General features: G+C 43.8%; 1 protein-coding gene across 1 annotated transcript in view; it reads left to right on the top strand.

Annotated features, from left to right (window-relative positions):
* CEP63 (centrosomal protein 63) overlaps positions 1-17,047 on the top strand; it is a 1,157,239-nt gene that overhangs the window by 1,107,531 nt on the left and 32,661 nt on the right. Inside the window, exon 14 of the mRNA XM_069618054.1 lies at positions 4,025-4,343. Within this exon, the coding sequence (XP_069474155.1) occupies positions 4,025-4,343 (319 nt within the window). The remainder of the gene's footprint in view (positions 1-4,024; positions 4,344-17,047) is intronic.

Genomic DNA, 17,047 nt, shown 5'->3' with positions numbered 1-17,047 from the left:
CATCCAGGATTGTGGATTTTTTCTTCCGTGCTGGATTTGGATTTTTCATGGTTTTTTTCTTAGCATATTTACATAGATTGCTGTTGCAGACTTGGTTTTATGGAGCCGCAAGTTGGTGTTTTCGGATTTACTTCGCCTACAGTCTTGGATTTATGGAGTTTCTCATCCAGGATTGTGAATTTTTTCTTCCGTGCTGGATTTGGATTTTTCTTGGTTTTTTCTTGGCATATTTACATGGATTCCCGTTGCAGACCTTGTTTTATGGAGCTGCAGGTTGGTGTTTTCGGATTTACTTCGCCTATGCCACATTGGATTGTAGATGTCCATGAAACGTAAGTTTGCTTAACATTTTAAATTAAATGCAGCCGAATTCAAAAAGTTTTCTTTATTCTGTGCGTCAAAATCTTTTATTAGTTGTACCAGTTTACTTTCGTAATCCTTGTATTTTTTTCTTTTTGGTTCTAGGTTTGCCAATGAAAGTGTTTGTGATATCCTAAATTCTTGGTGGTGTTCTTCAATTTGCAAGTCCTTCAAAAAATGCCACAAATTAGGGTTGTTGATGTTGACATTTTTACTTAATCTGCTATGCCATTCCTCTAATGTGTTATTGGTGCGTGGTGTACTTTCTAATGTAGCTTGGTAACAATTCCACAACGGTGCCGGGTATTTTGGCCTGCGTCTTGTTCCATTTCAAGTCAATTGTCCTATCCATGTGTTTTCAAAATAGTCTAATAAATCAGTATTTTCCTCCTCATGATTCTTGTAGTATTCAGTTTCAATCAAATGTTCGTAAAAATCAACAACATAATTTTCCTGTACAAAAGCCAATGCAAAAAGTTTTTTTTATGTTATATTGGTAACAACTGTCCTCTGTATATTTAGTGCTTAATCCTAATTTTTGTTACTTTCGCCATATACTTTGTGTAAAATGAAACAAACACCCCTGAACCCCTGTCCCTTTGTACACTGATGAAAATCCCTTAATTTGAGCCGTTTCGTAGTCCATGATTATTGTAGTTGGATTAGAATCAGGTGCAGTCTCTTTAATTTTGTTGAACACGATTTTATGTTTCCTCACTTTTTTTTGGCATCAAAATATATACAAGTGGTATAATTTTGTCATTAATTGTCCCATGCACGAGGAAAAACTGGTGAAAAGGTTGTGGGCACAGTTTAAACGTTGCGTCACTTTGCCAATTTTGACTCTGAGTTAGATGTTGAAAGTTGGCAGCAGTAGAGAATATCAATATTTTTTTCATTTTTCAATTCCAGTGTGGCATGGTGAAAACTCTCTCCTTTGGCGGTTAATTTAAAAACATCCGTGACTGTCATATCACTAAATAACATTGGTGCTGGTGGCAGATTCTCTTTCTGTTGTTTAGTACGGTTTATCGTACGCTGGATTAATTTTTCAGCTGGTAACTGAGCCGTTATATGTGTGGGTAATTTGTCACAAACACCTGCAGGCACTGATCCACTAGCTTCACCGTGACTTTCCACGGCTTTTCTTTTTAGTTCGGATAATGTTTTTCTGATAATAATATTGGTCTGATCCGGTAGATGGTTGTGCTCATTTTTTTACTTTTTATATCTGAGCCCTCTGTAATCGCTCGTGCGCTGCATTTAGTTTTCGCATACTCTGTGCATTTCCAGTAAATGCGTTCTTTTTTTGGGTTTCCTTATAGAAAACATAACCATTTAAAACCAACTGCTTTCCTCCTTTTTGTGTGGGGATGAACTCCACTTTGTTCTCCATTTTTTTATTCTAAAACAAACGAGAAAATTAACTGTTTTATCTTTCCTGTCACACAATTGTATGTTGTACGATACCTTAATGTCTAGTTACATGTTCGTTATAACAATATTACCTGTTTTAGTCTGAAGCAACTCCAATCGATTTACTGCAGTACGTTCTCAAGTGGTGTTCTGTCAGGTAATGACGGTTTTCCACAACCGTTATTGGTTTCTTGGTACCAATACAAGGTTCTTTACTTGTGGTTGTCACCTATGAGTTTAACCCTTTTTTACCCTCTTGTGTTGTGTATGAGGGGTGAGAGGGTGGTCGGCGGGGGCCTGGTGGGTGGCCGCGGGGTGTCGGATGAGAGGGGGTTGGGGGGGAACCCCCCCCCCAGTAAATGATACTCTTGTTGTTTCTTTATATTGGGTTATTGATATTGTTAATCTCCTTTTTTTCAACATTTATTTTTCGAAAAATTGACTCTTTTAGTTATATGTATATCTTTTCGATATTTTGATTTTCGACATTTTTTTCGACATTCATTTTATCATCAACAATAATCTTAGATATTTATAGGATCATACTTGCTCAAGAGGTTCAGATCGTAATGTCCATATATATTTCTACAGAGTATTTAGGATCTCATGTTCCATAAGGGTGCAATATTAATGGAAGGTATAAAAGCCATGAGTAAGGTTAATGCTTTCCATTAACGTCACGCCCCATTTTCAATCATTTGTTTGGTGGAGAGGAGGACGAACACAACTTGCGTTTTCTCTGCCTTCCTTCCTAACGCAATACAAATGCTCAAGCATTTGCACTGGCATGTTTTTTTCAAGCTGGTGCAAATGCATGCTGGAGAGATCCCTATGGGCTCTGCCGGCTTTATGCACCAGCAAAAAGCAGACATGCCCCTTTGGGATACATTGTACACGCTGCCTGCCATACCCGCATGAAAGCGTTTAATTTGACTTGTAAACAATGTTTATCATGTGCGCATGGCAAGCAAAAACACTGCCTGGCCTCCGAGCATGCCACGCAACTTGTACTCATTTGCATGGCAGAGTGCAAATGTGCAGGGCAAAACTGTTTCTGAGGGACAGTAGTGTGGCGGGGAGGAGAACACAGTGGAAACATCACTGTAGAAGGGCAAGATGTGGATTGGTGTGCGCTGTGAGCGACTCAGACCATGCGAGTGAAGGCACCATCCCAAATCCCCCTAGACCACTTAGTGGCGTTAGGTAAGCAAAAGTTTAGGAGACCCCTAGGGAGCTAGATAATCAGCGCCTTAGGGAAGCCATGTGTAGACTGAGAGAAAAGACTGTAGGTGTTACCAAACCCTAGTACTAACCAGGATTAAGGAGGACTTGCTAGGTTAGCGGTAAACCAAAGGAGACGAGAGAGCCAGGGACGGCCCTAGAGCCATAATTCCCCAAAGCGCCTTTGCTTTGCAGTTCGGTCATTTTATCAGAATCATCTTTGTTGTAAAAATCCCCAAATCAACACCCTTGAACCGTCATTTGGTGTCAAAGTAGTCTTACAAAGTGACGCCTTATTACAATAGGCTTTTTGCGTGGCCATGGGCATTGATTGGATGAGTGAAAAGCCAAGCACCCGAAGACTGCGTATTTTCCTCACAAATCTGCTCTCTTTCTCTAGAGTCCTATGCCAATAGTTTGCTTTATTGAAGCACTACGTACGAGCCAAAATTAAAAAGGAAGTGGGGATTGTGAATTTTTCAAGCTACAAATTCAGTAAATGGTGCACCCTTCTCAAAGATTTCTTAAATTTGAAATGTCCTGTAGATGCAATCTAATCGAGAAATGTCTTTATGTGGTGCCATGCAGCTCTGCAGATGACTGTCACTGCTCCTTGTCGCCCTTTGCACTGGAAGTGACATACTGTGTGTGTCTGTGTCCTCTTTACAGACTAACTGAAATATTTACCTTGATTTATTTTGCTTGTACTTTACATTACCAGGACTGTTGTGAGAAGTTGCGTATTTGTATAGCACACTGTAGTCTTATCTGTAAAGCCCTAACCAAAAGTTTTTTAAAAAGTAAACAGTGGCTGCAGTGGTCACATTTGAATAAATTAACTTGTATGACTATTTTAGCTATGTAGCGTGCCACAAGTAAGTTTATCAGTTCCTAGTGCAACCAGAGGCAGACAAATCCACCCTCTCCAACCCATAACCATTGCCCTTGTTAATATTCTCAGATGGTTATATGTGGGAAGATGGAAACCTAATTTGAGTTAACATATTGTACATTATTTTGTCCTCAGGAGATCCCGGGAACTGCAACAGAAACATGAGAAAGAAATGAATGAGATGCATACCGAACTGCAAAAGAAGATCCGTCAGTATGAGGCCGAGATTCAGACATTAAAATCACAGCATCCCAAATTGGTGACAAATCCTGACTCGCATCCCATTACGAGAAATGCAATAAGCAGGAATGACTCCTTAGAATCTCTGTGCTCTGATTTTATGCCTGGGGACAGGTCGGTTTTACCAGAGGTGGATGGGAATGAAGCAGATTTCTCGGACAATACCTCTGTTGTATCTATCCCCAGTCAGCGTGGCAGTGATATTGAGCCTCCGGTAAGGCAATGCATCTTGCATGGGCTATGTTTTGTTGGGGCAGGAGGGGGGTGATGAAACAAAGGGCACTGTTTTGATTTGAGGAGATTTATTTTTTAATACATGTTTCTCCATTACTTGGGACTGTCTTGTGAAGAATTTGGTCTTTGGATATTTGGATCCTGGGAGACCTGGTTTTCACAAGTTGTCCTTTCAAAAGTATTGGACTTTAAGTATTAAGCCCTGTCTAATGGCAATATATGCAACTTCCTGCATAGTGTTTCACAGGTTTTTTCCAGGACCTGTTTTGCCATTTTGCTTTTGTCACTCGCTTTTAATACACAATGTTTCGCCAAAGCTTGAATCTGTGAATCTTCTGAATCGGCAAAGGGGGCTATAGCCATATGATCAAAAGCTATAGAATTGGGTGGCAGGAATGTGATAGTGCAATTTAATATTATATATTATAATAAGGTTAGCTACATTTCCATACAGCTGAGTGGGATTATATCAACAACAATGTTAAACTAGCATCATAGAATTATAAAATCGAGCGTTTTGATACAGTAGCATAGGTGTCCATATTGCAGGTGAGAAATGATATAATGTGTATACACCCCACACTTAATCCACTAGGTAGAGTAAATATGAAACAAGATAGTCCTGGAATAGTTGGACATTTTTAGGGTGTAGGACAGGGAGCTGCAAACGGAGTCTCCAGATTTCTTTCGGTCGATAGAACTTGAAGTCCAAAACATATGTAGGGCAACGGATTAGGTGATGTGTACAGTGGGAACATACCTGGAAGCAACACAGTGATGTACAGGATTTTGGAAGATTCAGAGAAGTAGTAAAAGAGTTCATAGGGGAGAGGGCAATGGAGTTGTTTTCAAGTAGGTGCTTGACCCCCATGTGTGACTGATAGAATAAATCGACTTGACTACAATCTTCTCTATCTTTGTATGTCATCTGCCTATTGGTTGGTCTTGATCTTGCAGTTGACAAAGGTCCCCCCCAAGGCTGATATGCAGAGGTTGAAGATAACTTGTGACAGGATGTAACCAACAGGGACTCCACAGGTTACTGGTTAGCAGCTTTGATAGCTGTAGGTACACATCTGGATGAGCTGGTGTCAGTCCCTTGGGTAGGACGGTGAGCCTTTGAGGCCACGTCATATCTTTGACCCTTGTGTTGATGAAAGTCTTCTGGTCAACAATGTCCAATACAGTGAAGAAATTGAGTAGGCTTCAGTCACATTCACCCAGGATGTGAATGGTGCTGGGACCCTCGCGTTGATGAAAGCCTTCTGGTGCATGCATTATTTTTTCTGTCAGGGTGCAGGAGGGTGACTTGTGGCTTTGATGGTGGTTGGCTGTTGACTGTTATTCAGCGTTTGTTTGAGATTGTTAATGTTGGCTGAGGTGTCAATGGAGGATGCCATGGAGCTGAGGTCTTGCTCCATGGCAGGCATGGGTACGTTCTTGAATGAACAGTGTGGCATCTTGGTAAGTTAGGGATCTTTACAGTAGGTGTGTGGGTGCATGTGCGTGTGTGTGGGTATGTGTATATGCACACTTGTGTGATCCAGGTTTATCAGTATGGCGGCGTGATCTGTCCAGTCCAAGGGAAAGGCTGTTGGGCATTCTATGATTCATGATGCTGTGAACCCCAGGTCAAGTGTTTCTTCTCTAGTTTATTGGGTTTCACAATAAGTTGTTTCATTGTAAGGGTTTCAATGAGGTCAAATAGTGTTCATTTACTTGTCTTAGTTGCTTGCATATCAGGCAGATTGAGATTTCTGAGAAATATATTGTTTGAATGGTTAAAAGTTGCTGTTATAATTAAGTTTGTGATTTCGTAAGGAAAAGTCTTGTTGATGTTGGATGGGCACTAGATCATATGGTGTTTAGGAGATCCAGAAAAGGCAGATGAAGATTGACATGGAGATGCAAGATTTGTATATGACTGCAAGGCCTCTTCCGATCTTCTGTATTTAATTTATGTGTTGGGTGGTGCAGACTCTGGAAATGGTGATTTGAAATAAGGCTGTGTGTGTGTTTGTGCTATGACTTTAGGATGAAAATTGCATTTAGGCTATGTGTCATAACATGATCGCTAATGTCTGCAGCATGGAGCACTGCAGAGTTTGCACTAATAGGCACGGGTTTGTGTGAGTGGTTGTAGGGGAGTGGTTTAAGGTGACTAGGATGTGAGTTTGAGGTTCATGGCTGCTGGATACGTGTTCTCATGTTTTTGAGTGTGACGCTTAGGGTTGGGGTCCATGAGTGAGCTGTGATGAACATGCTTATTTAGGGTGAGGAGTAATAGTGTGGTTGATTTTAGCCCTGCCTTGAAGATGTCCAAACAGGAGTCCCCCATGTCTTGGTTGCCGTTACCCCACAGGACGACCTATAAGTCTTGTCGATGAAGGCCGTGGAGGAGAAGTAAGAGAGTGGGTAAAGAGAAATCCAATTAATTGGGCTGTCATCTCATGGGGCAGGGCTAGGTAACATGCCCAATCTTGGAGCAGTGCCCAGAGGGAGAAATGCAGTGGGAAGAGAGTGTAAGTAAAGGAGATTAGGAAGGGGGGAGATGTGTCAGCAGCAGTTTAGGAATATGGAAAACCTGTGAGCTCTGGTTATCATCCCTTTGCGGGGTGCTTTGAAATAAAAAATGTGCAAATGGTAATTGAGCAAGATAATCTTGTTTGTGTAGGGGAAGAAGCAAGTGTTAACATAGTCAGGGTCATCGGACAGAAAAATAAAGGTATAGTTTCACAAAGTTTACAGGTATTTACTTCAACGTGCGTTGGACAGGGACTGGGGAATTAGGGAGGACGGATGACACCACTGAAGGATTCTGGTGCCTCTTTCCTACAAAGGTGATGTTCTTTTGTGCTTTCTTGATATCCTGTATTGTGTTAATGTACTTGACATAGGGTAAGAGGTGGTACGAAAGTGGGGAAGTGGGAGCACAACATGAGGATGCTAGGCCTTGTGAATTCCACTTGATCACTAGTATAATAGAGTAATTTTTAGGAGGGTCAAGTGCTATTTTTATGGTACTCGACCCTGCGATTGGGTGTCCCTTCTGAAATGTTTGTATGCACTTATTGGATATTCTGCAGCTGCCCTCGACATGACAGCAGTGCACCAGGTTAATTTCAGTTACCTAAAGGTTAATCTGTGGCAGCCTGCCATTCAAACCTCTTGGTGAAGGCCATCTTGTGGTGGTGTCTGGAGCAGCTCTGAAGTAGATGTTTCGTGAGAGCCAAGGAGTCTGCCTACCTGAATGTCAGCGTGCTTCTGTGTTCTTGAGGAAGAGATCACAGAGGAGGTAACAAGGTATCCATGTGGCTTAGAACTGGCATGATAGAATAAAGAGCTTGTGTTAAACAATTCAGTATGTCAATATACTCCACATCAGGTCCCCCAATATCTGCACTACAACTTGCTGGAGGAAGTTGTTTAGCTGTGCGATCCAATCCGGCATGGGATTCATTATATTTTGTAAATATTTTTTGTTAGAGCATTGATAATTAGAAGAATGATTCTCTATTGGTTTAAGTATGTTTGCAATTTTTAAGCTTGAACCCAAGTGTGGAGTAGGCGTGGCAGTCCAAGGTTTGGTGTTGAGGAAGAGAAGCATTGCGAGGGGTTTAAAAAACGAACATATTGTTGGTAACAGGGTTTTTCAATGGTCTTCTAACGGTGAGCCATGGAGCTTGGAGCCTCCATAGCTCAGCATAAGGGCCTTTGTGGTGAGGAGGCTAGAGAGTGAAGGCTTGTTGGACCTAGCCACTGGCAGCAGTCTAGGTGGCACCTGCCAGACCCTTAGTGAGACAGAGTGACAATCTCAGCTCCCTAGGATTAAAGCAAGCAGCAGACTGGCTACTACAAGTTCATTTTTTGGAGTGAGGCTTGCTGAGCTTACATTGGAAATACTCACCATAGAGCGACTATAGGAAATCTGATGGAAGTGGTAAGGACAATGCAATGGTGACAGAGACTTTGGACATGGACAGGACAGAATACCCTATCTAGGGCCTTGGCTGATAGCCCATTGTGCACGGGATGATTTTTCGAAACCCTTACCCAAATCCAAACTTTTAGATTTATTCTAACTGTAACACAAACCAACAAGCTGTTTCAAGTGCTAAGCCTTTTTCGGCGTTCCATAGGAAATTGTGTTCCAACTTGCCGAGGAGGTGTGGAATATTAAGAAAGGCACATTAGCATTGCTGGTAGTGTTTCTACATGCATTTATTTTTTTCAATACAAAAATATTATGCCATCAAGTTCAAGGGTCGAGTTCATTTCTCTCAGGTTGAGTAGATGACTCACTTGACCTGCAGGACGGGCAGGAATTTAAAGATTTTTCGAGATCCTGGATCTGGAACTGACAGGTTTATCAGGACTTGAGATCTTGAGGTTTGGTATGGGGGAGGAGGAAAGAACGAGGGGGGTGTGGGTATAATATTGTCTATATGTTGTGAGAAATCTTAGGGCGTTCTCACATTTAACCCGCTTAAGACTCCACCCTCAGGTAACCAATGGAAGGGTAAGACTGTCAGATTCTGACTTCGGAGGGAGACTGCAAAGGGGTACTACTGCGATGTAGGGTCTTTGAAGAACAAACGTGGGATGCCCCAAGATGAGATTTGGCATCCCCCTTTTCCTAATACCGATCTATCCTACTGCCCCTCTGCTGTCATAGGATATCGTCACGTATGTCCTACCCTACCCCAAGATCCTCCGTAGAACACTCACACTCTGGGGAAAGCAAGAGAATTTAAAACCCCTTTTTCTAACTATAAACAAGACTTATCCTCCCGTACGTCTAATTTCATAAACTACTGTGAGAACCAATCTTTTCCTTCCCTGTTAACCTCATTTACTGAGGTTACCACAGTGAAAGAACCAATACCAATTTCTGATCCTAAGAACACAGCTAAACCAGAGACATGGTATCCCCCTTTCCTTAACAGTGACCACCCAACCCCTATCAGCCTTCATAGAATGTATTAAGACACACAATCTTCTTTTCCCCCCAATTATCACTCAAGTACTGTGACAAAGAGAAAATCAAGAGGAGTACAGATTTCCTATGAGAAACACCACTATGGTACTGGACGAAGAAGATGCAAATAGAGACGCATCATCTTCTTCATAGGCAGTGTCCCACTAACAAATCAACCATGACCCTCCTGCAGCCTATCAAGTCTTCAGGAGAGTATAAAAGAAACACAAGCAATCAGCAAAGAGAGCGAGTTGGGAGGAGAGCTGAGGAGCCATGGCAGCCTAGGAGCAGCTGGAAGAAACAGGACGCAGAGGGGATCTGTTTGAGTCAGCATCTGGGCGTGGCTAACGATCCCTGTTCCCAGCAAAGAGAATTCCAAAGAAGCGAGCCGGGAGGCGTGCTGATCCCTTACAGCAAGATACAACATTGCAGCCCAAACGCGTAAAACTGGAGACATGTCGGGTGAAATTGACAAATGGAATTTCAAGGATACACAGTGGCAGAGTGGTCACGTGGATGATTACACTTTCTCGAATGACTCTGTGTAAAGAAAGGAAATTTCTGCAAAGAGGCGAGCTGTGCGCGGACACGAATAGTGAGCGAAATAGAGATCCTAAAAGGAGGGAGCTGTGTGAGAAATGAAGTGGGAGAAAAATCCTCGAAACTGATAGAAATGTGTTGACAACAAACAAAGTGTGTTGGGAAAACATTGGGGTGGCCCCCAGATGGGATATTGATCCATGCTGGCCCCAGAGACCCCAGAATAAGCAAAGATTGTTGGAAAAGCATTGCAGTGGCCACCAGGCAGGAGAATGATCCAGGCTAGCTGCAGTGACTCCATAACAAGCATTGGGGTGGCCACCAGGCGGGAGATTGATCTAGGTTGTCTGCCCGCAGAGACACCCGTATAAGGAAAAGAGAACTCTATTAAGGATGAGTCACCTGGTTGCGCAACCTGTAATGGGTGGACTGTGCGGTCTGACAACTGCGCTACGACCAGGGGAGCCGAATTGAAAGCATGGAGATTCATGATCTAAAGGGTTTCTGGGTTCACGGAAAGGAGACCTGGAGAAGCCTTAAGAATTTACCAGGAAAAGGTACAGTGAAATTATTTTGCCAAGTGAACATTGTGCCAAGTGAACCTTTCTTTGTCAAGTGAAACCTGAGAGACTTGTGGAACTTTATAATCCTTAGTGCCTTAAACTTCGGGAAGGGAGCTGCAAAAATGCTCCATTGTCACATTAAATTTACTTTGAACACTATTGAGTTGACCAAATCCCATTCACCCTATTATTCAGTAGAAGTAAGGACAAGCATAGGTTTTGACACAGACAGTATTTTGTTTTGGACTGACAGACTTAGACTTCCCTTCGTTTTATTTCCATTAGAGCACATTCCCATCTTATAGTTGGGGTTAGTTAGGCATTACACCATCCTGACCATTGAGAATAAAGGTTTTCAAACTGTGTTTCACTTATCTATGTCATCTCTTGATACCATGCCTGTCTCATAGAGGACTCCTCTGAGAAAAAGGCACCAGAGGTATCTTTCCCAACCCAATTCTCCACAATGGAGGAATGGGAGCTCTTTAGGCTTAAGTTGCTAGACACCTTTTCCAAGGCCCCAGATCTCCTCTGTGCCATCAGGATCCACTGCGCTCGTACGAGCCACCAGAGAACCTGTGAAATGCCACCATGCATGTAGCCTCGTCCCCTGCTCCTACCAGGTAAGATCAATTTCTGTGTTGCACCGCTCTTTTTGGAAGTTGATCCTCCGGTGCCATCTCCACTCTTCATGGCTTTGAGGCTGCTTGTGAATAAGCCCCTCAGCCTAGGGGTGCATTCATGTCAAATTAGCATTGGCAAAGCCAATAGTTTCGGCATTTGTAGTTGTTCATTGCATTATATATGTAGGATGGAGGAAGAAATGAGGAATGACGGCGCAAGGGCGAGGGGGATGACAATGTAAGGGGGGAGTAATTGCACTGCAAGGGGGGAAAATGACGGTGCAAGGGGGAAGAATGACAGCACAAGGGGAAAGGAAAGCATTTGCTTTACCCTTGATGCTAATTTAAAAAATCCCATTAAGAAATGTGCATATACTTTCTTAATTTGGTAGCCACATAGTAACACTTATCATGTTTGCTTTACCCCTGATGCAGCATCAAAAGTAAAACAAACATATGTTTTATTACGCGTAGGGCTGCTCTACATTCAACGTAGGCCAGTCTAGGCACGTAATAACATTTGCCATGTTGGTTTTACTATTGATGAACAGTAAATAAGTAAAGAATGCCATGCCCCTAGCATACCCCTATGGGTGAGGGCTGCTTGGGTCATGGCAGGGCCCACCCCTAAATGTAGTGGCCCCACTTCCCTTTCACTCTCACTCATACATATAACACTTTCACATGCACATTCATACATTAAACAACTTCATGCACGCATACATAAAAATAAACACGCCAGCATACACGCACATTACACACACAAATGTTATCTGCTCACACCCTTACCACACGCTGCCCCAGATTGCTCACCTCTATAGAAGTGGACAAGTTGACCGACAGCTGTCAGTCAGCCTGTCCATGTTGAGGAGAGGAGGAGGGGAGTTGTGAGCAGGTGAGTGTTTTTAAAATTTTCTGTAATGTGTCTGTATTCATGTATTTATGCATATCATATATAGACACACACAAAAGAAAATGTTTAAAAAACGCTTAACTGCTCGCACCCTGACCATGCACCACTACTGAGAACCAGATGGCCACCTCCTCCAAAACATGGACACGCTGATTGACAGGAGAGGACCTCTCTCCTGTCAATCAGCATGTCTACGCTGTTAGGACAATAATGAAAGGGGGCGGGCCAGGCTTCCATCGCCAACCGCCTCTCATTATTTCACGCTCCATTATGTGCTCAGCCTCTTCTGTGTGCCTACAGTTTGTTACACTTCAGCATTTGCTTTTGCACCGCTTCCATACTTTGAGAGGGTCGACACCGCCTTTGGGGGTGGATGCTGTTACACTTCGGCGTTTGCCATGCCACCCGCATCGGCACCCACATCAAGCCACCTTGGCCTTCCATGCATGTAGGGCTGATGGGAAGCCCTTATCAACACATAAAACGAAACTGAGAAAGGTTGTAGCATTACGAAAAGGGCTGTGACACTCTCATGCTCCATTGTTCACTCAATGGAAGCTGCCATGGAAACTAGCTGCTTCAAACTACATTTCCCAGAAAACCTGAGTCACATCTGTAGTTTGAGTATTCCAGTCGGAGCCTCGGTTTCCTGCGGTCCTGCCCCTAACAGTGTCATGCTTCTGAGACTCTGCTTCTGTTTAGAGTTATAGCCGGCATATTAGAAGTTACGTCTTCATTTGCTGCATTCTACAAACTTCCTTACCTGCTGTGTACCGATCTACCTTTGTTTCACGGACTTCTCTGGATAATGTTTCTGGTCATTCTGCCGCCCGCCTGTGCACCGGAACTTTGCCTGCTTTCACTGACTTCTTTGGAAAGTGTTTCTGGTTATTTCTGCCACCCGTCTGTGCATCAGAACCTTGCCTACTTTCACAAAATCCTATGGTAATGTTTTGAACTTCAACGCCCGCCTGTGTACCAATTTGCCTCTTTATTCAATTACTACCTTACCTTTACTTTTCTTGCTAATTCTGCTTCCTTAACCCCTATTGCCTTCCTGGCAGCTGGGTCTGATCCAAAACTCCTCTCCCAGTGACTTTGGTATGACATTTTGGCTATTGTTCGGACTTTTGCCTATACTGCCATTTTTGTGATTTGGAATTGACTAGCGCACACGAGCACGCTCTGCTGCTGGTGCACCATCTCGAAACCAGTGCGACCCCCGTGCCGTCCGGGTATAGCATCCCTACTAACCATTCCCTTTTGTTATTTTATACCTGACGTTTTGTTCAGTACTGCTATCAACTGTTCCACTTACAAATCCACTGGTAAGATCTAGCTCCTATAACTTTCACACGTCATATTTCTTGTTTGCCTACACTATAGTTAATCTCCTTTTTGTTCTTAGGTCTTTCCACTGTATATCACTGAATTAAGGGAGTCTGCTCTGGCATTCCAAATCGTTGGAGAAGGACTAGGAAAAGGGGTTTGTTTTGTCTTCACGAATACTCACCTCTTGTCCTTCTTTGCAGCTGGGTCAGTGGCGGTGTGTTCTCCCCGCTCCTTTGTGTGATCGGTCCCTTTGTCTGGTACATCCTCCAGCAAGGGGTCATATCATAAAAAAGAGTTATATTCACTCACAGAGAGGAGGCTCGGGTGGAGGCTCCAACCCGAGCTCTTCAAGCAACTCTCTCCAATCCCACACTCCTGGTCCCACGTACTCCCTCTTCTGGTGAGTAAACAAGTTGCTCGGTTCACAGCACGCAAAAAATGAACTCAATTGCCCTACATCTACTTGCTGTGAACGGAGCAACTGTAGGCACGCAGGGGAGGTTGAGCACGTAAATGCAGATCATTGCATGCTGCTGAGGAAGTAAGCATGCAATATAAAACCTAACTCTTCCGTGCCCACATTTGTTTAATACCCACACTCACTAGTTTAAACAGCGGAAGGCCATTTAAAAGTAACAGATTGTGCATTGGCTATTGCATCAAAGTATTGCCAGTTGCAATGCCAACCAGACACTGTGTTTCAAAACCCAATTTCTTTCTCTTTTCTCAGTAGCAATGGTTTTGGGGGTATGGTGGTGCTTCCCACCACCAAAATGTGCCAAAACCAAAAATGACGAGGAGGGGGATCCTATCCCTTTTTTGTCTTGAAACTTTGTGCCTGAGGGACGTCCGAGATTTCTCTCAGAAGTTCTACAGTGAGGAGGTAGAGTTGATGCCGCTGACTCACAAGAGACAAATGGGCTGGACACATCTCCAGAACTGGACATGCTTCCTGCACCATCTTTGAGGAAACCTCAAGCTTTATTTAAACATTGATGGCCAAGGTGGCAGGGACCTATGGGTTATCAGCCCCTTCTAGACCCAAAGTCCAATTTGAGCTGATGGACATTCTTGACAAAGTTCTGCAGTGGGTGAACATACTTCCTTTTTTGTTTTTTGTAAATTCTTCTAATTCACATTTTAGTACAAAGTTTTGTAACGGTACATTTGAAGATGAGTGACTGCATATCACACAGTTACACATTGTAACTGTTGCTACATGTCTATTCTCGACCAATTGAAGTCCATATCCCCTCTCTCCCCAACATTAACCTCCCCCTGTTGAACTGGAACAACACCCCCCTCGCCCCTCCTTGAGAGATTGCTTGTCTGTGTCGGATCGGTACCGGCCACGTGCATGGTGTACTTAATGTGCTTGGCGTCTGTATCATTGGGTCTATTTGTTACTGTGTTTGCTATCTTGCTTTTCCATCACTGGGCCTTTCCGCCGTCCCTTCCCCCTCCTTTCCATGTAGATGTATGGATTGATTATTTCTCTGAATCTTGTGCTCTGGTCGGATTAAGTGTCGCTTGTCTTGTGTAGGCCGCACTTTCCAATTGGCATGTTTTGGAGAGGAGTGCTATCTGGTTAGCGAACGATGGTGGAGCTTTATCTTTCCACGGAATGACCAGGAGCTTTCAGGCAGTGAACAGGATGAGTCCTATGAGTTTGCAGACTAGATGGTCTGTATGCCAGGAGTCTGAGTCTGCACTCTGGAGTAGAGCATCGGGTGTGTATGATACATCGGGCCCTTCTATGTTTTCTAATTGCTCATGCACACTCTGCCAGTAGGGGGTGATATTGGGGCATAACCATAGTATGTGTCCCATTGTGCCTGTAGCTCTGCAACCCTGCCAGTATTCGTCTGATTGGGCGAGTCCCATTTTATGCAGTTTAGTTGGGGTATAGTATAGTCGTTGCAGGATTTTGTATTGGATTTCCCTGTTCTTTTGGTTCACAGAGGTTAGTGGTATGGCTGCATAATATTCGAGGATGTCAGGTATGCCAATTTGTGCCTCTAGGTCTTCGGACCATGACAGCGCTAGTGTGTGGTTTCTGTCTTTGTTTGGTATTGCCATGTGATAGAAGGTGCAAAGGCGCAGGAAGGACTATGTGTTGTTCCATCTCTTTCTCTCATGGGGCTGGGGTCTGGAGATGGGAGTCTAGCGATGTGTGGGAGTATATCATGGTTTGAATCTTGAGATAGGTAAGCCAATCCCCCTGGGCCAGCTCCAGCTCTGTGTGTGCTGTTTGAAAGTTCAGAGGTATCCCATCCTCACATAAGTCCATCAGCCTGATGTTTTCCCACTCTGTGTCCTATTTTTGTTGTATAGTTTGAGTTATCCCGTAGGAGAGTACTGCCCGGAGCTGAACCAATTCGGTGTGTTCCGAGTTGGGACCCCCTGTGCTGCCCTCAGTTTGTGCCATTCAGGGATCGTAGGCCCCAGGATCGGGTGACTTTTTTGCTAGGGCAGAAACTTATTCGGGGTAATGGCCATGGTCTTGATTGGGGACAATGGTTTCAGGAGGGCAACTTCCATTGCCCTCCAGCTGGAGTAGTCAGTCGCATCCAACCATCTTTTCATCCAGCAAACCTGGGCCGCTTGGTAGTAGGCTCTCAGGGATGGTGCCGCGAGTCTGACGTTTGTCTTCCCTGCCTGCAGAATTGAGAGGCGGATTCTCGCCTTCTTCCCTTTCTATATAAACTTGGTGATTGCTTTATCTAGTTCCTTCATTGATTTGGTAGTCGGGCAAACTGGGATCATCGCCGCACATTGCAATGTATATTAGTTTGGGGAATTCATTCATTTTCAGCATGTTTATCCTCTGTGTCAAGGAAAGGGCAAGAGTGTCCCATCTGCGTAGGTCACGGCATATGCCGTGGATTGTCTGTGGGTAATTTAAGTCTCGGAGGTTGTCTAGTGAGGCGCTTATGTTGATGCCTAGATATTTAATGTGCCTTGTTTGTAGTGCGAATTGGGCTACCCCCCTGTGGTCCCACGGGATGTCTTGTCTGTTTGGCCTTACCTCGGACTTGCTCCAGTTGATCTTATACCCAGCTATTGGGCTGATTTCCAACAGGATCGCTCGGATGTGCGGCAGAGTTGTGGGTCCCTTGCTTATGTAAAGTAACATGTCCTCTGCATAATGGGAAACGCGATGCTCCTCCCCCTTGCACAATGCCTGCCCAGCGGTAGTCGGCGCAAAGCTTAATTATTATTATTATTATTTTATTTTATTTTTTTTGGTCGAAACCGACCTTTACAAAATAGCAAACCTTAAATTAAGAAAATAAAATTATACATTTGCGTTCATTTTACACTCTTGAGAACTTAATAGAATCAGTTCATTACACTATTTACGAGAGAAAGAACGCTTCTGTTGCCTGGGCCTTCAACCGAACTTTCTTGTTAGTGAGACCCATGAGACCATTGTCAGTCCATAACGTCTTCTTTGCCAGATCTCTATATTTCTATAAGAGCAGAGCTTAATTGCAACCGGCTCGATAGAAGGGGCGAAAGTGGGCACCCCTGGCGGGTGCCTGATTGTAGGTCGAACGCCGGGGAGGTAATGCCGTTTGTAACCACTGCTGCGGTGGGGCCCGTGTAGAGGCGTTTTATCAGTTGCACCAGATATGCTTCTCGGGCATGTCGCTATCATCTCTTTAACATCCGTAAAGTCCGTCCCTCTCTCACCTTCCATGCTACCAAACTTTTAATATCCCCCCTCATCTT

The sequence above is a fragment of the Ambystoma mexicanum genome, chromosome 10 (genome assembly GCF_040938575.1).
Source record: "Ambystoma mexicanum isolate Mex_15411 chromosome 10, UKY_AmexF1_1, whole genome shotgun sequence".
Classification (NCBI taxonomy): domain Eukaryota; kingdom Metazoa; phylum Chordata; class Amphibia; order Caudata; family Ambystomatidae; genus Ambystoma; species Ambystoma mexicanum.
The sequence above is the reverse complement of the archived record's forward strand: the minus strand, read 5'-3'. Positions and strand labels throughout refer to the sequence as shown.